This window comes from Dermacentor albipictus, chromosome 3, assembly GCF_038994185.2.
Source record: "Dermacentor albipictus isolate Rhodes 1998 colony chromosome 3, USDA_Dalb.pri_finalv2, whole genome shotgun sequence".
Classification (NCBI taxonomy): domain Eukaryota; kingdom Metazoa; phylum Arthropoda; class Arachnida; order Ixodida; family Ixodidae; genus Dermacentor; species Dermacentor albipictus.
The window spans coordinates 166,539,136-166,563,492 of record NC_091823.1 but is presented as its reverse complement, the minus strand read 5'-3'; the positions used below and the strand labels follow the sequence as shown (position 1 = coordinate 166,563,492).

The 24,357-nt window shown below is 44.9% G+C and overlaps 1 protein-coding gene across 1 annotated transcript in view; it reads left to right on the top strand.

Annotated features, from left to right (window-relative positions):
• The window catches only part of T3dh (Type III alcohol dehydrogenase), a 75,317-nt gene that overhangs the window by 12,148 nt on the left and 38,812 nt on the right, over positions 1-24,357 (top strand). Inside the window, exons 4-8 of the mRNA XM_070536259.1 lie at positions 1,767-1,921; positions 12,381-12,577; positions 15,580-15,763; positions 18,174-18,326; positions 22,399-22,497. Coding sequence (XP_070392360.1) covers positions 1,767-1,921; positions 12,381-12,577; positions 15,580-15,763; positions 18,174-18,326; positions 22,399-22,497 — 788 coding nt within the window. The remainder of the gene's footprint in view (positions 1-1,766; positions 1,922-12,380; positions 12,578-15,579; positions 15,764-18,173; positions 18,327-22,398; positions 22,498-24,357) is intronic.

Genomic DNA, 24,357 nt, shown 5'->3' with positions numbered 1-24,357 from the left:
GATGACAAAGGTGGTCAGAACCATGGAGATTCATACCAAGATACTATACCCGGTAAGAACCTTGCAATTTGTCACAAGCTCTATCCACAAACTGTGCTGTGCTTGCCCTCTAAGCTCCTGCGCTGCCAAACATAGTTCCCAAGAAATGCCAATGTTGAAAGGAGTTAGTGTGTATGCCTTGATATTGCAGAAATGAATGGATGTAGGTGGCAGTAACGTCTATTCTCTTCAGTTGCCAATGTTGTCTATTTAAAATTTCGTTTCACCATATTCCTTGCCTCTTCAGAATTCTGAAAGCGTGGCTCATGGCTACTGTACAGATTAAAAATTTTAAGTTACAGTGAGTAGAATAATAATACTGAGTTATAATAATAATGAGAATAATCATAGTCAGTAAAAAGCCCGTAAATGCATGTAAAGTGCCTGAGCGGCCAGTCGCGTGGAAGTGTTTCTTGTATTTGTGGGCTTCTTTCACGCTCGGAAAAGCATTTTTATGTAGCACATATTGAGCAAGATAAAGCTGTATTGGGAGTTTTTCATCTTTGTTGACGATTTTCTCATTGACTTTTTTCATATGAATAAAACATTTGAGAAGTTTATTGACTAATTAAGACTAATGATGTAATTAAGTGGAATAATAAAAATAATCTGAGTATCCCAAAGCGAGGGCAAACATGTTGGTTCTGTCCAGCTACGTGGCATTTGCATATTTTTAATGTTTGGATAAATTAAGTGGGACACGCTGTATATGCATCTGCGCCGGCATCCACGGCTGAGCCAGCGCCTACAAGGTAGGCCTTTCTGTGGCCCAAGCTTTTCATGCCGACATGATCGACTCCCAGTGGCCTGCCAAACACTGCCCTATGGTCAGTTCTTGGCCACTTTTACTGCCCTGTCTAACAGGTACTGCTACTAGATGGTGCCACCTGGTTGCTAAGAGCGCAACCAAGTCCTTTATATATATTTCTGCATATTGGTCATGGCAGCACATCTGTTCCAGTATGACTGTGTGTGTGGGAGTAATCTCTACATGTAACAACCAGTAATTTTGTTTTGGGCTGCTTTAGTGCTCAACTTTCAATAACTGAAACAAATGCTGTAGTCCCATGGGCAGTAAACCCTCTTAGCTTCACCCCTTCTGCTCTTGTCGCTAATTGCAATGTGCTAAAACGCCGGCCAAAGTGAAATAGGACAAGAACAGAAAAGAGTGTTGACAGGGAGAATGGTCTTTCCTGTCCTTGTCATATTGACATCTTTATAAATTTTTTTTCTGTGACCATTTTTCACAAGGCAATCTCTGTTACAGTTTTATCGCTCACTGCATGGAGCACTTTTCTATATCGGAAGTTTCTCGAATGTTACTGCTAGTTCTATCTGTTATATGTTGTCACCGAACCTTGTGTGATCGGACTGTATGTGCGACACGAATTCTGCAGTACTTTCTAGAAGGCACACACGCACCAGCACCCACGCTGGAACCTTTGACGAGTCAGGTATAGAGCCCAAATCTTATTCTTCAAGATCGCCGACTTTGCTCGCCACTCTCGTTGTCTTTGAGTGTTACTTGTTTTGCTGGACGCAAGCTTGCCGTATAAAAAGTTAAATTAGAATTTAACTCACAGTTTGGACAGTGCATCATTCTTCACCGTCACTACAATGTGACATTTCATTTTGGTTCACATCTTAGCACATCGTAATAAGTATGAACCATCTCACTCAGCAGCAAGTTGCAGAATGTTACATTTTTCTTCACTAACCCCATTCAGGACATGAACAACTTGGGCGCGAAAAACGTCTGCGTCATGACGGATCCGAACCTGGTGAACTTGCCACCTGTTAAGGACACACTGGACTCTCTGCACCGGTACAATGTCAACTACAACTTGTTCAGCGAAGTCTGCATTGAGCCCACTGATGAGAGGTAGGTGCAGTGCTGCATTTCAATGACGCTGTTGTCTTAGCACTGGAACTCTCATCTGCTGAAGTTGTTTTAATGCTATTAGCATTCTTCAAGCACTTTCCGGTGTCTGTCTAGCTTTCTGCCTATCTGTCTGTGTCAGTAACCCAGTGTTTCTCAATCTTTTCGAGTACATGACCCTTTTTTAGTAGTACCAAACCTACCATGAGCCCCTGTTTTTATACGTCTTATGAAAATTTATTGTTTTAAATGCTGCAGGTACATTCGCATTTAACTTATTTAAATGACATTAACCACAGCAGGTAGAGATACCAAAAATGTCTGCTAAGGTCATTAGACAATGACTGGTTTATACATCTTTTAATGAAAAGGGTGTAGTTTAGGCATTGAGGCCCCAAATTTGAATGTGATGGCCTTTCTTTGGATACCTCGCAGGCAAAATTTTGTCATCTCGCACTGATAAATGAAAAAGTGTGCAGCAGGAAATCGACACTACCTCGATATCAAATGTTGGTAAGAGGCACGGATGTCATTGGTGATAGTGACAGTTGGGCCCTCCACGAGTCCCAGAAAATGGCTCATGATCCATTTGGGAGTCATGACCCACAATTTGAGAAACGCTGCTCTAACCTCTAATCTGCCAACTTGGGTGACGGGGTGTGTGACACTGAATATGGGCTGCTCTTTGATGTCAAAAAAATGTTTTAAGATTTATACTGTGCTGGGCAAAGTCGAACCTATGTGATGTACCGTATTTGCTCGATTGTAACGCGCACCCATTTTCTGCGACCAAAAGAAAAGGAAAAAAAGAACTTTCTCGATTGTAACGCGTATCCATTTCCCGTTACCTAAAAAAAAAAGGAAAGTCCTTTGCAGTACCGCGCACCTCGTTCTTTCATACAGAAATACAACTTTCTCTCATTTGGATAAAAGGATTTACTCCCAATGCTCTAAAGTTGCGATAAATAAAGAAAGTCGCAGTTTCGCCCGAAAGGTGAAGCAACGATTGCGTTAGCAAATTAGTAGACAGCTATAGGAAAAGTAAGGATAGTAGTTTTATCGGCCGTATAAACTTTTAAACATACGCTTAACTAGCTAACTTAACAAGCATGGTGTCACGCCCGCACAAGCAAACATGAACACGTTTCGCTCAATGACCGCGGAAGCTCTTTACCAAAACACTGGAACAAGAAAGTGCAGTAGCAGGAATGAGGGAATTGGCCTTTGTGCAGCCTCTCACTTCAATGCAAACTAAGCGGCGAGAACACAGCGCGGTGCGCCTAGATGCGTAGTGGGGGCGAGCTCCACCATTGGAAAAGCTAGCACCACCGCCGGCGTGATGTGGTATGAGGGATCACGTGGACACAGCGGCCGCATCAGCTGCTTTGGAAGTGCTGAAGCGAACTGAAAACAAAAGTTTAAAGCCCCACCTGCACTGCGGTTCTGATTAAGTGGTGAGGCTTTCCCGCCTTGGACGTCTGCTTGATAACATTTGAAATCACTAAAATAGGTAGTGGCTGCCTTTGGAGGTGTGCAGCATGGTAGGCTACTGCTCGGTACCACAGTGCCGGACGTATGCAATGGAGCCCGGTGTCAGCCTTATTCACATGTAGCCGCAAGACAAGAAGCTGCTTGAAGCTTGCCTCGCAAAACTTTGAACCGGCAAACAGCCATCGGCTACAACTCGGGTATGCACAAGCACAGACGTGAGGAAGATTTCTGCTACGGCGCCGAGACTGCGACGTTCAGTGAGTAGCAAAAAACACGCACTGAAACGCTTGCCCGTGCCCGCTGCACGGCTAATGTCATGACGGTTTGGTCTATGAGCTTGTTGATGCTAGATACTGGCAAGTTCACTGGAATGGAAAGGGAGCGGTAAAAAGCACATTAAAGAAAGGCATGGCATATGGTCATGTTTGTGTTATGAATTCTTGCACCGGATTACGGAAAAGAAGCAGCAGGAAATCACATGCTGAGAAGACCAATAAACATACAGTGTGATGCAACTTGATTGAAACGTCCAAGAATTTAGAAGAAAGAAAAAAAGATTGGATCCTCACGACGGCACATCACAGTCACCGTAGGCGTCGAAGTCTCTATAACGAAATTATTTTTGAACAGCTCTGATAGCGTCCATGCAAAAATGGTTGCTTCTGTACTGTCAAATGCTCATATGCTACGAAGCTCACGGCATGGCGCGAAAACGCGCACGCAGCGAAAGCAAAACATTGTGCATAGACATGCACACAGACGCACAGTTGGTCACTGTGAATCCGTGCGATCGCTGCACTGAGGCTTCATTCTGTTATTCTCCATTTGGTCATATAGACGGCCCTCTATAAGAGCATATTTCACCTAGTTTGCTCTCGGCGATTGCTTACTTTTATGCAAGAAGCTGATTTGATTTGGGAGACTCCATCATGGCGACAGTGCTCAGTGGCGTTCACTGTACATATTCGGTGAAGAGATAGCGTCTGTAAACGATTCTGTGCTTTCAGTTTGCTAAAGATTATTGTATCAACAGCAAAGCGTTCCCTCATTTTGAGGGTACTTACAGAAATGTCCAGGAGGGCTGCAGCATGGAGTTTTTATTGAGCGCTGTAAGCCAAACCTGCGAGGAGCGCCCCGCATGATCCCTCGTACTACACAAGGGAGGCACATCCGACAGATGGCGACTGCGTAAGTCCTCGTCCCCAAGGCTGTTGTCTCTGTCGCAGATCACTTTCAAGATAGGGATTACGCAGCCACGCCGTATGCAGCCGCCACCGGTGTAGAATGCCTCTCCTGTTTGCGCCAGTCTCGCAAGCAAGTTTTGGGAACTGTGAATGCCGGTGGTGGGGGGTGGGGTGGCCCGATGTCCGTCCGTCTCTGCACGCGTGATCTCCTTCCTTTTAATTGCGGCATCGAGATGAACTTGGCATGTCTTTGCAGTCAGCATTTCCATGCTGATAGAGCAAACGCAGAAAACGGGAAGGCGGATGGTGCACTCACCAAAGCACACATACTACAGCACATGGAGGAAGCTACTGCAGCTAAACTCGAAGCGGGTGCGAGGCGACCATATTGAAGTGCCTATGGCGATATCGTAACCCAGATTTAGGGTTGTACTTAAAGGGACACTAAAGGTTAATATTAAGTCAACGTGGACTGTTGAAATACCATCCCAGAAACCTCGAAACGCTTGTTTCATGTAAAGAAGAGACTTATTTTAAGAGAAAATGGGTTCTGAAGCGTCCGCGTACCTCTAGCGCAGTTCAAATTGCCCGCCCTCCGATCTAGGGGTGGTGATGTCATGGTCTCATAGTGACGTTGCGTCGTCGATAAGCAAAACGGCGCTCGCAGTGGTGCTATGGCTTTTGTGCGCAAAACGCAAACGCGTGGCCAGAAACAGAACTGTAATAGTGCTGCTTGGCAGCTTTGAGAAGACAGGGTAATACAGCTGAATACTTTTCATAGTGTGATTTTAGTTTGCAATTGAATGGCTGTCGTTTTGTTTCTTGTAGAAGCCATCCTTCTTCCGTAATGAAGAAAGAAGAGATTTCATAATCCAAGGGGTGCGTGGAGCCCGATATCACCTATTGGAATACATAGTTCTTGTACAGCTCTGTATTGCATCAGTAATGGCAGAATAAAATTCAGACAGAGCAGCCTCAGTATCTGTGAAGTTAAGGAAATGTGACCAGCCAGTGTTCGAAACAATAAGGACAAATTCATTGCTGTCAAAGGATGTGCAAAGGTGAGGCAGATGGACGGGAGCTACAGATTTAGTAAGGTAAAAAAAGCAAAAACTGCTAGGTGGTTGCTGATATCGCAATCGAGTGCACCAGAATAGATGTATTTATTGAAATTTGGGAGTATGGGGTCAAGTAACGAGATTGAATCGTTAATGCATCGAGTAGGCACGTTTATCAGACTGTAAGCAAAAACTAGAGAAACAGCTTATATAATCCGTACAAACATGGTTTGAAGTATCAAGTAGGTTATATTAATATCACCCATCATAAATATGGTCTTGTTCTCAAAGGCTAATTTATCAAGTACCTCGGCAAAATTATTTTAAAAATTCAGCAGCTTCAGAATACGGGGAACAGTAAATGGAGGCAATTACGGATTTCTTGTTATTGATAATGCTGACCAGCTCAACTTCAATACAAGCGGATTCGCACTTTGCAACATTGATTTCAATGTCTGTGCACCTGGTGTATGACAGTTGTTTCGATATGAAGATTGCAGAGCCTCCATGGGCATTGCTGTATGGTGAGTGAACTCACAATGGTAATCATGGAAATTGTATAAATTCTGATCATTGGAGGAAAGCCACATGTCAGAAAAACACAAAATGAATATGTGATGCTTAAAGCAATGGAGAAGTGTGTGAATGTGATAAATTCTTTTTAGGGTGGTGGGAATTAAACTAAATGGCGAAATATTGTCATGTTTAGGTCAGGCATTAGCAACTTCACTCGGTGAAAGAGCGTCCGTGGTTGGTATGGTAATTATTATATCAACCTTATATTAGCCTTCACATGTCGAATATTTTTAGATCAGATTTGGAATTAATCCGAAAGACACGGCTTGTCATTGTTTTCCTAGCCGTTATAGCACAATTGTCTGTCCAGAGATCCATTCTTTCTGATTCACTAGTGAGCGCACCTTGGAAAGCAGCTTATTGTTGTCAGGGGTTAGGTGGTTAATAATAAAAATTGCGTTTTCACCAGAGCCACAGAACCCAAGAGAAGAGGTTGTAAGGTGAGTGTTGCAAGCCTTACAAACAAAAGCATCTCGCTTTTGCTTTGAACAAAATTGGACAATGATGTTTTTTTGACTTGCTATTTAGAGTATGGACTCTATGAACAGTGTCAAAATCAGTTGCAGACACAGGACAACCAGCTTTCTCACCCAGGAGTTCGGCAATTTTTGAGCAGTCCTCACCTTGAGACCTGATCTCAACATTATTCAAGCATGAGTATTGCTCAAGTTTAAACACCCTTAAAGGGCCCCTCACCAGGTCTGGCCATTTTTAGCTGACAAGCGCAGAGCATACAATGCACACTAATGATCGTGTTTGCAAAGAATTACATCACTAAGCGCTGCGGAAAAGTCTAAAATTTCAATTCAAACGCCGTTTTTCCTTTCCCTCGTGGGGACCGCGCTCCAACGCCACCACCTAGACTAGAGAAGGCCTGAGCGCTCGGCGAGTGACGTCACGGAGAGGAGGCCAACGGCGTGCTCGGAGATACGGGTGGAGTGAAGGGATCGCGCACTTACATGCAATGTTAACCAAAGCGCAGTTGTTTTTTTTTTGTTTGTTTTTTTGTTTCTTTAAGGCATAGTTGAACAGATGGCCCACAAAGCACAGAGGGTCTTCTAAGGGTATTTTATTTATGCAAAACTATTTATGCGCTGCATTATTAAAAAGCTCGTCCATAAAAAATGATATGGTTCTACCTTAGGATTGAGAACGAATTTTGGTTATGTGATGACAGGGAGCATGGCTTATATTGAAAGGTCACAGCGCTGCCTTCTTCTTCAGAGTACCTTCTTTGCCTTTATTTATCCTCGGAGTCAAAGAGTTTGTCGTTCATGCAGCCACAAAAGTTCTTCAACAAAATGTTAGCACTGCACCATAGCACATCTCATGAAAACTTCACTGGTGTGTCCTTCTCCACATTCGAGACGCATATATTTATTCCCGTCTAGATTAGGCTTTAAACAAATAATTTCACTTTCGAGGCATTATTACACACAGTACAACAGTCCACATATTTACAACACCTCAAATGAGTCTAGCAATGGAGATACAAAACATTGGTGCAACTATTTACAAAGGAACAGCAGTCTTATTCCACAGAGTTCCAGCATTTCTGTTCTTCGCCTTAGCATTGGCATCCGATATTCTGTCATTCATCTTGTGGAAACATGAACACATGATTTTTCGGCCCCGATTTGTAATCGCTCCAGCAATGGTCAGACAGCACTTATTAGGCACATCCTGGCATGAACATAATCCCAAACAACCGCAATCGCCGCACAAGCGCAGAGATTACATGCATGGTTCACATCTAGGAAAAAGTGTGCTCGGAAGCATGTCGCACCATGGCAGGACTTTTCTAACTCCGAAGCTATCCAAGGAGCAGCACAGTTCCCGGAAATAATCAAATTGTTATCGCCGTCGTCACCCACTCAGTCTTCTGCGCCTCATTTTCAACACAGGTGCGCCGCTTGTAGCTTCGTAGCACACTGCACCAAACATCTATGTGGGCCTCTTCTGCGTGACGTTGCTCAAGGGAGGAAGGAACAGCCAGAAGGCCTTAAGTTCTCTAGAGGGTGCTGCCTCGAAGCCAGACGGTGATGTACTCGTATACCTGTGCCTATGTACATGTGTCCGCAGTGTGACGTGAAATCATGGGCTCGCGGCACTGAAATATTTGTAGCTCGGCTATTAATGAGCAGATGTGAAAAATTTTTGCAGCAGAACACTCCCTAGAGGACATGCAACAACTTCCAACATATAACCAAAATTTGCTATGGGGCCTGCTGGGGGCCCTTAAGTGAGAGCCGATCATCAGCAAGGTTTTTGTTCTTAGCGGCTAGGCCTGGTGTTTTCCGCTTTCACTGCCTCTAGCTCACTATTCATGAAATTCATGGAGTTCCTGATGTTAGCTAGTTTTTGCTGTAGTTTTTTGGCTTCAGAAGGGCTGCAGATGGTCGTCACACATGTAACCGAATCAAGCTTCTTCAAAAGCTCGGTTTATTTTCAACAGAGAGCTTAAAATTGTTCAACTCCCCGGATAGGGTAGCAACCGTAGGAGCCATGAAGGAGCAATCTGAGAGTGACGGCAAAATAGGGCTTAGGAATACTAAGAAAAATGAGATAAATTACCTGAGTAGAAAAATATGCAGGTCAGGAACCGTTTCAAAAAGACCGCAAGGTCAGGTCGCTTACTCGCATATATTCTTTTTTCAAGTTGCTCGCTCAAAGTTATTGCAGACATGCCTGTGGCAATTTGAACCATTGGGGGCAGTAAAAGGCATGCATTTTTTTTTTTTTCAGACTGGCAATTCTTCTGACATTTTCGTGACCCCTTATAGGGTCAAAAAAATTTGATGTTGACTATATTTCTCAATATATTAAGCAACGTTTCTTGCCTACTTTCTTTTTATTCTGTGTGTGTTTGACTGCTGTTGAGGTTCACCAATCTACTAGTACAGTTAATGGACCCTAAAATAATAATTTCTGCTGTAAAGCAGCCCAGAAGTGGCAACTTTCCTGTAGTCCTAGAGCTCATACATTAGAAACAGAAGAAACTGTTTTCTTTTTTCTTTTTTTCCCCAGCTTGTAATATGAATCCATTTCCCAAACAGACGAGACCAGATGAGATTGATGTCACTCCTAGAGCTGCTCCGATTCGCTAATATCTGCTCCAATACTCTAGAACCGCAAAATTCCAAAGGAGGCCAATTTTCAGTTTGAGAGATGCTCTCACTTGTGTTTGTACTGACAGTCGATGAAAGGTAGTACATGTTAAGCCGCAGCTGAGCATTATCAGAACGCAGAGCACAACCCCTCAGTACCCACTGTACCCAGTGGCTATTGCACTGCTGAGCTTGAAGTCACAGGTTCGACCTCTGCTGCAGTGGCCACATTTTTAAGGGGACAATATCCAAAAAACACTTGCATACTTTGATTTAGGTGCACCTTAATCTAGAACCTCGGGTGGTAAAAAATTAATCTGGACTCCCCCGCAACAGCGCGCCTCATAATTGGAGTAAAGTAAAATTGAAGAATTTATACATTTGTTTTGCACACCACCTGTCCTTTGCCATCCAGGACTGTGTTTCTCAACTCTTGGCACCCATTCTGTAACTCTAATAAACCACTGGTTACCTGCCCTACGCATTACATGACCTCCGCAAGTCATTTTTTTTTTTCTCTTAGTGTCAGAATATCAACTCCCCCTGTTTGCTCTCTAATCCACGCTGTTGTCTTGCTGTCTTTTAACATTACACCTAGCATTTTTCCTTCCATCGCTCTTCCAGAGTCCTAAACTCCTCCTCAAGCTTCTTTTGTTAACCTCCAAGTTTCTGCCCCATAGTCAGTACCAGTAGAATGCAGTGAATGTACATTTCTTTTTTCAAGGAAATATGTAAGCTCCAGTGGCATAGCCGAGAGGTGGATCACCACGCACATATCCCCTTCCCAGAATTTATGTTAGTATGCAGCCTGCACAGCCCCCACTCCTCACCCTCCCAGCCCCAGTCAAATGCTTGCCCCCACCCCTCCACCCCCTAAAAATATATCTATGTCACCGATAAGCTCCCAATCATGATTGGATAGTGCTGGCCATATGCACTCCAACCCATTTGCTTTATTATGCAGATTCTAGAGGTTGACTGCCGATCCCAAATTCTCACTCTCTTGCCAGACTATCGAACATTACTACTTTTGTCTTCTGCATATTAATCTTCAACCCTACTCTTACACTTTGTCGGCCAAGGTCAACTTTGAAGTGGCGTCTAAGGCCGACATGGCGTGGAGTAGAGATATGGCATAATTTTTTCATATTCAAAGTATTCAAGGTCCCAAGTTTGAATCTTCATCCAGGTCGCTAAATTTTCAGTCTGGAAGCCAAACCATCAAAGAAAAAAAAAAAACGATTGCCTAGTGCTAGCAGATCTACACTGTTTCAGGTGCAACAAATTAGGAATGTGCACTGTGCTTCATAAAAAAATCCCTCGCCAGAACTGGAATTGGCCTCCACGGCACAGTTTTTGGCCACTGCCTCCTGCTTTAATCTTGCAATTAATCTCCTTTTTCACCCAACTGTGATCGGACAGCGTTTTATGATCTCCTGCTTCTTCTTCACACTGTTCCCTGCCATACCTAACCTGCCCTGCACTCTGTTCCCTATGAGATCACCCTTGAGATGGTGGCACCACCACTGCAGTAATAAGATAGACGGTCAGCACTCGGCTGCTCACACGGATGCATACACGGTGATGCTTTGCCCCGAGTGGTTTGAGCTGTTTGGCTGCTCAAGAAATATGCATACTAGTATCATTGACTAGCATAAAAGGTGATGTCCGGCACCTAAATATACAAAAGTATTGGCATCTGAGATCGGTTTCCTCTACTTTAGGGGAGCCGTTGCTGGGGTTTCGATGTGAACATCACCTAATGTACAATCACATGCAACTTATTTTGACACAAAATGCACAGAACGTTCCTACTTTATTGAAAGAAGAATGAAATGTTGAGCAACAGGGTCTCACATTCAACATGCCATCCATGCGCGTTTGGTTTGCATCATGCCAGCCATTTAACATTACTTTTGTTGCCTACTGCAGTTAGTATTCATTTAGAGTGAAGGTAAAGTGGCACACTCTACTTCACTGCATGCAGAAATACTATGTACTACCTGTTTTAATTAACAATATGTACCAATTATCGGAAAACACGGGGAAGGTGCCGAGTTCATGCAAATAAGCTATGCCAGTCTGAGACATAGCACATTAATAGAACTGCCAGATTGTGTCGCAGTGCTTTCAACGAACGAAGACATTTTGTTTATGCATTTGTATTCTTAGGGTTACTTCATGCACTTTCCAGGGGCTATGTAGTTATGTTTGTATCTGTGTGTGTTTGTTTGTGTCTTGTCATTTTCCCACCTACCTGGGTCACTGTGTTGAATTGGTAGTGCGTCAGGCTGTTGGGCTGCTATAACAGGGTTCGAAACCAACCTTCGGACCAACTTAGGTCACAGGGTACGTGGTAATGCATACATACGTGCCGCTCTTCACTGAACCTCGTTCACGCCGACATGGATCACTGTAAAATGCGAGACTGTATAGGTACCGATGTTTGAAGAAACTCTTTGGCACCAACTTGGAGCGCTGGGTATGTTCCGCCCGGTCGGTGCTGGTCTTCAATGAACCGCCCTGATGCCAACTTGGGTCACTCGGGAAGTGCCAGTAGGTGCACGCCACTCTTCAACTAATGTCTCCGATGTCAAATTGGGTGACTAGGTATGTGCCACTGGTAATGTGCAGCTATGCAATGACGAGAAATGTCCCTCAAGTTTATTCAGTACTGAGCAAAATCGAACCCAGGTCACAAGGGTTGCTCGAGAGCAGCAAGCCAATTTGTAGCCGGCTGCACCACAAATGCAGTGGGTGTGTGCTGTTCATCAATGAACCTCCTGCCAACCTGAGTCACTGAGCATGTGCCACCGAGTGTGCGGCGAGCGAAAAAACAATTCTCGGTATTTGCAGGCACTGCAGCACCACGCTACTCGTCTCGTAGGCCATGCGCAGGCTTCTTGGCAGTTCCACTAGATGTCGGCACCGCCACTGCGTTTTATTGGCTAAATATGCAATATGTTTTCTTTACTGTAGTGGGTGCAGCCATTACCCACTATGACTGTGCAGCCAGTCTACTAGTTCTCGTGCTTTGTGTGTGCAGCTTCCAAAAGGCCATAGCGTTTGCCCGTGCATCGGAGTACGACGCCTTCCTGGCTGTGGGTGGTGGCTCTACCATCGACACGTGCAAAGCCGCCAACCTCTACTCGTGCAACCTTGACAAGGACTTCCTGGACTTCGTCAACGCGCCTATTGGCCGTGGTGTTCCCATACCTTCGAACCTCAAGCCCCTGGTTGCAGGTGATGTAACTGATGTGTCACACAGCAGGTCATTCCACTGTCCTCTGTCCAATCTGCCTCAAATTGTCACAAGCTCTGAAAAGAGATAAAAAAGTTCACAGTGGTGTGCAATATGAAAAAGGAAAATAAATAGCACATCTGTAATTAAGCGATTGCTTTGACTCGATTCTTTGTCCTTCCCTCATCCTAAAAATGAAAAATTTAATTATGGGGTTTTACTTGCCAAAAACTATGATCTGGTCATGAGGCATGTCGTAGTGGGGACTTTGGAAATTTGGACTGCCTGGGGCTCTTTAACATGCACCTAAATCGAAGTACACGGGCGTTTTCGCGTTTAGCCCCCATCGAAATGCGGCCGCCGTGGCCAGGATTCGATCCCGCGACCTCGTGCTCAACAGCCCAACACCATAGCCACTGAGCAACCACGCAGATTTCCCTCGTCCTGTGTCCTTTTTGTGTTGTCGTTGTTTTCAACGTTGATTTCAAGTATGCATGCATGCCAGCTAGCCCAACTTTCTATCTGCAGCTTTCTGCAGCTTTCTACCTTCTTGTCATCCACTGTTTATGATCAGTCAGTCCTTGATATAACATAGCAGGGTGTCTACCAACCGGGAAAACCGGGAAAACCGGGAATTCTCAGGGAATTTGAACAGTCTGGAAAAACTCAGGGAAAACTCAGGGAATTTATGCTTCCATCAGGGAAAATTAGCTGTAACTTTATTGAAAGGGAACGAAAGTCGTGTTAATGCTGGCTCCAGTAACAGAGGAATCGCAACGAATCGTCATTGACGCCGTGTCATCGGCACGATGTATTGCCAGAGTAGTTAACGACCGATTTTCTAGACGCCCGATTTTTCGGCCATGCCCGATAATTTGCACGGTTTTGCGGCACCACCACGTACTCCATATAGTCAATGTATACTGCCCTGACTGCAGGTCTGAAATGGCATTAATCAAAGCCGCCACCGCCGCTATTTTGATTATCTCGCCGCCTCGAACCGGCACTCTCGCAGGCAGATCCGCTGGCAGCCGTAACCACCACCGCGGCAACGTTAGGCCTAGCTGCTTCTATGTTCGCTATTAAGCTTCTTGCCGTGCGGTGCCGTGTTTTTCATTGAAAGAATTCGCCGCTATCACCAATGGCACCGACTCCGCCTTTGTAATCCTCGCGATTGGCTTTGAAACTCGCAGAGCACAGCGCGTTGCGTAATGCCAGTCTCCGAAAGTTAGCTTCGCCTCAGTACACTAGTGTTAGGCGGTGAAGAATAACAAGCGTGTAAAGGGGGCAATTGTCACGGGACATAGTATTCCTTAATAACACATGCGTGCACCCCGTCTCCTGTCACAGTACAAGCCCTGATATGCCTAATATGCGTACTGGCAGGCCTTCAGAGCTTTTTCAGACTTGCCTGTGGTAATTTTAGCCCTCAAAGGCAGTTAAAGACATGCATTAATTTTTTTTCAGACTGTCCGTTTTTTTTTCGTTTTTTTTTGCGGCCCCTCGGAAATCCGAAAAATCAAATGTTGACTGTACAACTGACCAAGAGGATGCTTCAGATGATCCATGGGGTGAAAGCGTGGTAGAAGAAGGATGAGAACAGAAAGGACCGACACACTGAGGAATTAACGGGAAAGGAATTGCCGGCGCCTTTTTGAAGGAGCTTGAGCTAAAATAACTTATTGTTGGCTGACACTGAGACACAGGTGACCCTCATCCAAACCAAAATAATTTGTTTAAGCAGTGAAACCCAACACTGAGATGTTGTGTACGGGCTGAGAGTATGTCAGGACAGTTGAGGTTGACTTTACAGCTGCTGAGAGAGAACCTTAATAATTAGTTGTGACAAAGTTCAGGACCTCATACAGATGAGCTTGCTATCAGTTGATGGAAATAGCTGATATTAAAAAAATATTTACTTATGTATGCATCTCCTTTTCATTCGTATTTGAAAGTGTTCGACTCAATTTGGAATGGGCTTTACCATTTCTTTCTCTGTGCATTTTACACCTTCCTTCTGTTTTCTTTTTAAATAAAATAGATATTACTCCTTACTATTCAAACTGGATTAAGTCTTTTTTTTTTTGTTTCAGTATGCTTACTAGAGAGTGACAGCATCAGGCAACGTGGTGTCGGCCTGTCTTGACATAAAACAAAGTTCTGGCTCATTCAGGGAATTTCGCAAAGGTGCTCAGGGAAAACCTGGAAAACTCAGGGAATTTGGAAATGTCAACTTGGTAGACACCCTGCATAGGCAAAGCACTGCTTGGCCCTCTCACAAAGCATCAACAACGAAATGGATGGTAATAGAATTGTCGCATTATACCAGCCCGGGATCCTTTGACATGGATGGAAAGCAGTCACAGCATGTACACATTCTTTGCGCCCTTGCAGATTACATATTGCAGTGGCTTTTCAATGCAAGTTTCTGGTATGACAGCTACAAGTCTAAGGAACCACACAAAAAGATGGGCATTATTGCACTTTCTTCGGCACCGCGTTCATCTTTGACCTTACCGTTGAAGTCTTCTAATGGGGAAAAGACGCCAGAGGGTGCTTTCTTTGAGCAAGTCTATAGATACACTTTTGTGCAGTAGGAAATATTGACAGTAATAAATTCGCTGAAAAATTTACTTTTACCTAAAAACAGTGTGTTGCTTGTCAATTTCTGCTGTTCTGAGTTTGCTGCTGCTCCTGTGCTGCTTCTAAAGGCAAATCATTATTAATCAAGGAGGATTCAATCGTTAATGATTGTACCCCACAAAAGGTGCGTGCTCAGGGCAAGCTTTAAAAAGAAATGCATGCTAGTCGCCTCATCCCCATCCCCTCTCCACCCCCCCCCCCCACCACCAAGTGTCGCTTCCACATGATTTTTACCAATTTTAAGTGCTCTCAGCTTGCAGGCATGTCTTCAACAATAGTGCATTACCGACCAGCTCAACATGCTGCGCTGCTTCGGCAGCATGGTTGCTTTCCTCCTCACGGTTTGTCCATCTGCCCGCAGTGCCCACAACGGCTGGCACGGGCAGTGAGACCACAGGCGTGGCCATCTTCGACTACCTGCCCCTGCGTGCCAAGACTGGCATCGCGCACCGTGCCCTCAAGCCAACACTCGGCATTGTTGACCCTCTGCACGCTCTCCACATGCCAGAGAGAGTGGCCGCCTACAGTGGATTTGACGTGCTCTGGTAAGAACCCTGCCATTGTCCAGTGCGTGACCTGACTCTGCCTAGACTAACCTCTTCTAAACCAACCTCTGCTAATGTGACCTCTGCTGACCCAGCCTAACCTCTCCTTGAGACAAGCAGCACAAAAAATAATACAACAGAAAGGAAGTCATACACAGTGCTTACCATATTCCTTTTTGCATTGGTTGCCTCAAGAATAAAATACCAACTCGCCCAGCAAACCATTCTTCTAGCCTCTCTTAAGCCAACATCTCCTAACATGGCTTGTCCTAACTCAGCCTAACCCAGACTGTCATGTCGTGGTCATGTTGCCCTGCCATGTGGGATGTTTTAGGTACAATCGCCAGCATTGCATTTTAACACCGGCAGAATGCAAGTGTGTCTGTGTGTCAAGGTTGTGCTGTACATAATAACCATTCTTTGTAACCTTAATTCCTTCAACTAAAACGTAAGTTATTGCTGTGTGTGCATCTCGTGTACTTAATGCTTTTGTGTAGACATACGAACAAACCCAAACCACATACCTGTCTGTCACACTGCAAAGTCATTCTCGCTGAGGTGGAGTCCGTCAACCGGCACTTGCACACTATACCTCCGCTTTGTAACACTTACCCTGAGCAGCAATAGCAGCTCAGCAAGACTAGTGAGCTGAGGAACTGAGCAAGGCAAGGAGTGACAAGGGAGTGATTATGACAGTGACCTGGGCTTATATAAAACTAGTGTGATTCCACTGCCACATTCTGTTTTTGATAATAACTGGGAATCATTAAAACATCCAAGCCATGAATGTTTCCTTAAATGACTGTCACCTCGAACATAAGTAAACAGAGCACAGACGACGCTCGTTGCAATGAATAATGATAATCCAGTGAAAACGGTCCCTTATATCCTAAGTCTGTTCTATCCAACCTTAGGGTCACGGTATGTTGTAAAATGGCGAAGCTTTGCATACACCATAGCCTAACTCATAAGCAAACGCAAAATGATGAAAACATTGAAATTAAAATAAATTAGTGCAACTTCGTCTGCTCTAGCCTTGACGTGTCTCCGAAACTCGAGATTATGCAACCTCCAGTGCTAAACACGAAGGAAGACCGCGCACATGGTACCATGCAATTTCTTCTTGGTATGCCCACTTTGTGCAAACGCGACGGATTACCTCTAAAAGCAGGGCGCGCGGACTGTGCTTGCACTCAGCTGCACGCACGGCTGCGCTAGAAAACGAGATGTGCGCCATCCTGCCCCCCACTTCCCCCTCCCCTTGCACGCGCTCGATTGTGTTACCGTGAGCTCACTCCCCCTTTCCCATTTGCTCGCACGGGAAGATGGCACTCAATAAGTGGCCATCCTTCTCCACTCACCCTCGCATGCTTTCACTCACACTCGAAGCATACACTGCATGTGATAGGACCTTATCGCACTTACACTCTAAACGGAACATGACACTGTTCCACTTCAGCAGTCGCTCAGCACGTGATTTGAAAGGAGTGTTTACAGGTAGCTACTTTTAATTCATCCATTTGACCATCTGCATTGTCTGCGGAAGTCTCCTTTTATTGTCTCTGTATTCCCTTGTGGCAGCAGTGAAATTTCATCATATTGAAATCATGTATAAACACGCTTAGCTTTATTAAATTTTAATAAATATACATTGTGTTCTATGGACAAGAAGTCATAAAAAGGTAAGTACTTTGTTATATCAGGGCTTTTGTTATATTGAAGTTCATTATATCGAGGTTTAAGTCAATTTGCCCAAAGGTATGTCTGTTGTAGTCGCATCTGTTAAAAGTGGAATTCGTTGTGCTAATAACATAGGCAGACCAAATTATGGAGAAGAATGGTCTGTTATAACCGAAAGCATGTTGTATGCAGATCTGTTGTAATGGGCGTGGACTGTATCACAGCAAGATGGAGACTTGATATTGTGACATGCTGACGAGGAAGATGTTTTAACCATCGTCGGAAGAAGACGATGTTCTGGGCTTCGCGCTGGCTACCATCTTGTCAGCTGATATAATTATTGTAAATATTCTGTAAATACACGTCTGACTGTTTTTAACTCCGTAACAATATGATCAACCATTGTCTAACGAGGCATGTCTGCGGAACCAACATTATTACTAGGGTATTTGTCTTTGTTTGGGCAGCAACAGAAAAAGCCATTGCTGCCCTGACATAGACAAGTCAATTGTCTTGTTAAAACTTTGGTTCCACGGGCACCCCCTTCGGACCTTTATAGGATGATGATGATGATGTGGAATCCTTTCCTGGGGTTCTCTGTAATGTTAGCCAATTCTTGATGTTTGCCAAAAAACTGATTAAATGACGTTGGTTGCCTCCACAGCAGGATAGGAGCGTAGAACTGTTGCTTTCTAGAATTCGTGCAGGTTTCTTTTATTTTGTTACGCAGCCACGCACTCGAGTCATACACAGCCATTCCCTTTAACAAGCGCACGCCCTGCCCGCCCAATCCCATCCAGAGACCTGCCTACCAGGGCAGCAACCCCATCAGCGACGTTTGGTCCCTCTATGCACTACGCATCATCAACAAGTACTTCAAGAGGTACATATATTAACCCTTGTTGCATTTCTTCATCCACAATAAAGTGTATGCCAAGCAACTTTGGTCATACAGTCAAACCTCGATATTTCAAACACGAATATATCAAATTGTTGCACATATCAAACACTTCGATATCCCCTGAAAAATCACATGCATATTTAAATTTTTGTTTCGAACGGGGTCGGATGTAAACTGAATATATTGAACTCTGCCACCCCAGACCATGTGCGCTCTGTAGACAGGCAGCTAGCTTTCCCACAACACCGTCAAAGACAGCGGTGGCTCCATGGGCGTTCCCGAATGCAGCGCACTATAGCTGCACACATCAATCGCGCCATTTGAACGTAGTGGCATACGCACGCGGCGTCTTGGCTAGTTTGACAACGTCAACGACGCATTGCATTTGCCGCACTGACACCTCCTTGGTGCCGCGTTCTGCGCCTGCCGCTCCTCGCGAGGAATGGCGGCTTGATTCCATAAAGATGAATGATAGTGCGCATTCACTAGGCTCACTCATAGACGCCATGGGAGAAGCCGCTTAATACTTCGTTATTGGCAGTGTTTCAAAAAGCTTCGATTGACGAACATAAAGATCGCAGCGGAAGTAGCGGCCAAACGAAGACACTGTCGAGGTTGATCCTGGAAGTGCTGTTGTTGCCCTGCTCCCAACTTCAGCTGAGGTTGTTGCTGCTTTGGCCCTCCTACGCCGCTACTGAGGCATAATAAAATGCACTGGCCTATTGCTTGTGGATTGTTTAGATTATGTTGAGGACACCATGGTTAAGCACATGGTTGCCAATAAGAAGCAAGCTACACTGCTGCAGTACTTTCAGCCAGAGGAATAAATACATTGTATGACAGTTCAAGTGAGTATTTACTGTGCCATGATTGTTTCATTGATTGATTTGTACAATTTCTTACGCATCTTTTATTTAATTTTATATGTCGAAAGCTGACTATATCAAACTATTTCACAATCACCACGCTGTTTGATATATCGAGGTTCGACTTTGTGTGACCATGTGACTGCGTGAACGGCTCACCATCCTCATCACAGAGACATCGTGCACGTTTCCCACCTGAAGCCCTTTCATCTCCTTTCCACTGTCTAATGTGCGGCCAGGCTGGCCGCTTCCGTCCACGGGGGAAATTAGTGTAAGCATCTATGCGGACGTCGTCTTCATCTGTACGAAGTCATCATCAATCATCGGCTCGTGTTCATTTTTGCGTGGGTGCCATTTTTTCTTCTTGGAATAAAGCGTCGTCTCGACCGTGGTATTTCAATACATAAGATGCACCTGTTCATTCGGTGAGTGATCTAAAAAAAAATACAGTGATGTTTCACTTCAGGAATATGGGTCACGCGCAAGCAATGATATAGACACTCCAGGCACATTTCTGCCATCATGGTCACTGCAATGTTCCGTACAAAGTCAAAGGGCGATAATATTGTCCCCGCGTGCCTTGCACTGTGTGTGCGAGTGAAAGCATGCAATGGTGACCCGAATCAAGCACAAGAAAGGAAAGCAGGAAGGCAGCGTGGGAGGGAGGGGGGTGGCTTGTACTCTGGTAACAACTGCATAGTTTCCGCCCCGTATCTTGAAAGCAATCTGCAGATGCGACGGCTTCGGAGTCTGTCAACTCGTGATTGGCTTGCCGCTGCTTGCGTTGCTGCTCCGTCCTTGTCGCACGGTGCTCAGCAACTCGATCACGAGAAGAAGCCGGTGCCTCCATAGCGTGCACACAGCTCGTAGCAGCTGCCTAAGGAGGTCAAACCAGCGTGCTTTGCATGGCCATAGCATCCAACCCAATTTTGACAGCAATTTTTTCCGAAAATAAAAAAAATTATATAAGTCGCACCAATGTATCGGACTGACTGACGAAAAATTCTAAAAAGAACTGCGGCTTACACACCGAAAAATAGCTGGGGTACTCGCCGATTGTTCGGCAGTGCCCAGGACGAAAATATCAGCAGAAGTCTCTGGCTAGACAAGAAATGGGCCTGATGAAAGAAAGAAACAAAAGTACTCGACACAGTAACTGACTGGCTGTGATGTTCAGCAGTTCATGGGTCTGAACGCCAGCTGCAGCGGCATGTTCTTATGGGACTAGAATGCAACAACATTCATGTGCCAATATTTAGGTGCCTGTTAAACTCTTCTGTGCCATTTTCTTTTTCTTCTGGAAAACCATTAAAATTTTCCAATTAATAGCTTTGGTTATTACAATAGCATCAGTTCATTTGCTAATGCCTATTGTCTGTTGCCGTCAATTTTTTTGCCGTTTTTTATTTACAGAAAGGCATGGCAGCAGAAAAACTCTGTATTAGGCTTGACATTTCTTGGAACAGAAGCCAAGAGTGATTTGGTTGCCCTCTATGCAGCGCATGATTCCTGGCTCTGCGAGCAAAGGAAATCACCAAGGCACAAGCGGCAAAGCGTTCCCATCAAACCACATCCATGCGAGAGAGGTCGCCAAAAGCTCGAACCCTTTCTCATAATCATCAACACTAATTTGCAGTGTTAAACATGACTCACTAGGCTTTCAATATCTACTTCATTACATTAAGTGAAGAAACATCGGAAAGTGACCCACTTGTAGCATTGAAAAGGGTGCCTGTCATTGCCGCAACCGCTTATTTCCGCAATGCCATATTTACAAATGTTTGCGCATAGCATCGCAGGATGTCTCACCCTACACCTCGGTAGGTAAGAGCCAGTTTAGTCATTTTCCAAAAACAATCGCCATGCTTCCAATAGTCATACTAATGCAACACTTTCGAAGCCTGTCCTCCAAGGAGTCCATAACTGTTTCCAGACGTGCAAAAAATCTGATGCTGCTAATTTCTGCAGCATAATAAATTCTGGGCAACGTCGCTTAAAAGAACAAAACTGAATGCAGAAAGATGCAACTCTCACATCTTTATCAAATGATCACCAGTGACAATCTGTTCACGCCTCACAGCTGCACGAGCACGAAGCAAGTGTCCTTATCAAATTGCAATCTCACTGAAACTACGGTGCAGGCTTGCACGCTCGCCTGGTTTGGGTGCAGCAGATGGACTGATTGTGCCTTCTCAAAAGCGCTAGTCGTTTTGCTAAAGGTCAAATAATACGCTATAATTACATCCACGTAATTGCACTGACATGTCACTGGCAGTGCCCCAAATAAGAGTGAGAAAACAGAAGGAAGTGACACGCACTTTGTCGCTCTTGCACATGGCCACAAAGAAGCGGCAGTGAGCAAGTGCGCACAAGCAGTGATAGAAAGATGGCGGAAGAAAAAAGTGGGGAGCTCAGTATGCGTCTCAACTAGTGAGCTTGCAGCTGACTGCCGAAAAGCAAGTGCAGGCGGCGCTACGTTGCTGCCTAGGTAACCTGTATGCAGCCAGGCAGAAGGTGCAGAGACTGCCCCATATATGCCGGCGATGACCCGTTTCTGGCTCCTGAAATTGCTGCATACGCATGTCACAGACAAAAACATGGCCTTCAAGATTGGTGTATGTCACTCGGAGGAAGCTGTCATTTGGATGCCACATTTGTGTTCTGGCTACTCTTTCTGACATTAACTTGGTCAGCATAGTGCAAAGTGCGAAGGCACACTTGGCTCTTAGAGTAAAAGGGTACGTGAAGAGGCTTCTCCAAAAGCGACTTTGGTGCTTTTACTGCAGAAGGTTGCACCAACCACGACATTTGCTGTGCCAAGTTTTGTCAATGCCATTGATATGAAGTTGCCGTGGCCACAAAATTCTGTTTTCACTTTTTGGCCACGTCGCACATGCACACAAAGTATGGAAACATTTCGGTAGTGAGATTTCCCTGGTATATTCAGAGATATCAAGAGTCCGGCATAACATTTTTGGAGATAAGGGGGTGAAAAGTACATTGGGTTGACTTTGCAGCCGGAAATAATTTTGACTTAGCAGATACAGTGAGATATCAGAGTTTGAGTTAATGAGGGTTTTGCTATATAACCTAATAGGTATTTACAATTCATCGCAGTTTTTTTCTCTGGAGCCCTATCTGCAAGTGCACGATTCTGTCTGAGGTGTCACTTTTTCTGTTTTTCACAGAGCTGTGTTCGACAAGGGAGATGTCGAGGCCCGTTCTCACATGCACCTGGCCAGTGTCTACGCTGGCATTGGCTTTGGCAATGCCGGTGTCCATCTCTGGTGAGCTTGCAGCTAAATGTTGTTGCACACTTGTCTGAACTCATGGTTGTGAGCAGTCACCCAGTGGCTGATGCCTGTGAGTTGTCACACGGTCTATGGCGTATAGGTAGGGTCCTTCATTTTCCGGTTTTATGTTGTTTGAAATTGGGGGTGTCAATATCGGGTGTTATATTTAGAAAGGAAAACCGTGGAGACCTCGGGTTTTTGTTGCCCGGCAGCCAAAAGTTTGTGATTTTTCTAGTGAAGTTCTTCTAGTGAGGTTTTCTAGTGAGTAATTCTAGTGAGGAAGTTGTTCGAGGTTTTTCTAGTGAGGAATACCAACTAGACAAGTCGGTCACACTTGTTTGAGCATAAACATAGTCTCAACATCGCAGCTACCATTTGCACTGCACAGCAATGTCGGCACTGCATTAATTTGCTTCGTAGTGCATTACCACTGTTTGCATTATGCGATGTGCAGGAAATGCGATGTAATGTGTTGTCATCTTCATTTAGACGTGGCTATTAAAAAAGCAATAAGCTTTCATTCACTGAAGGCCAGCACGCGCTGAATATATTTTGCCTTTATATGTGCCAGTTTTCGCTTGAGCGTTAATCGATAGTGAGGCATGTGCAGTAGGACCTCATTCATACGTATTAGAAAAAAATGCAAGAAGTAGTAACCGAAAAAACGTACAGTCCGAAGTAGCTAAAAAATTTGACATACTGTACTTGGCATCTACTTTGTGTGAAGCATTGCGCAAACCATTGCACAAGAAGCATGAGATGCTTGTTGAGGGAGTGGGGCATCGGTGGCCCAAGGCACGTTTTGGTGTTTTCGTTTTGCGCAGCACTTTAAGACGACAGGAAACCGTAACAGAATCAAGCTGGTGGGCAACGGCGGATGCCGCGAAGCGAAACGTGATGCTCACACTGCACCGCCTGCAGCAGGGAATGGCGGCGTGTTTGGATTATCACCGACGAAAAGCGTGCAGTACTCTACCAACAACAATACATCCCACGCACTGCACAACAGATAGGTGGAGATGCTTATCGCAGTAGATTTGGCAGTGATAGCTGTCAATGTGGCATACGACAACCCCAGGGAAGATTTGCTGGTACTGTAATAAGAAACTGCGTGCGCACAGCGTTATCACGTGATACTAGCAGGCAAGTGTTGCAGTGAAGCTGCCGTGGTGGGCAGCTATATACTGTTCTCGATCACGTGCACCTCACACATTTGGTTGTTTACATGAGGTCTAGCAGCCTGAAAACGTATCATACGATTGCAGTTTGGCAATGTACTGAATGTTGGTGCCGAAAAATTGTTTTCCGGGAACGTATGAACTGGTAAAAAAATAAGCGTAACTCTATTGGGTCATTTTTTGTGTTCTCAATCGCAAATGTTGACGCCAGGAAATCGTACGCAACAAAATCGTATCAGCAACGTTCTGCTGTACCATATATATTAATAATAATTACAGTGATGCTACCACTGACCGAACTGCACCAAGAGGTGAATCCTGCTATGTCCTGATATATTTCAGTGAAATGTGAGAAATCTATGCCCACTCTGGTGCCGGAAGGGCTCCTTGGACTTTCAAAAATAGAGCTAGATCCTCGAGCACCATTTCTCCGCACCACCGAAAAACGGCATGGCATTGACCAGTGGCTGCCTTGGCTCTGCAGTGGACTAAGCCAAGCCTATCCAATTAAGCCTGGATCATGCCACTGTTTCTTCCATGGGGCTGTTCTATATTTTCGATGCCTTCCACACCGCCGTGAGCAGGTTGCTTAGGGAAGGGGCAGCATTGCTTTTCAGGTCGTAGCAGGCGATTGCGCTGGCACTGAGCCAGACCCTGCACTCGTCTTCTGCATGGC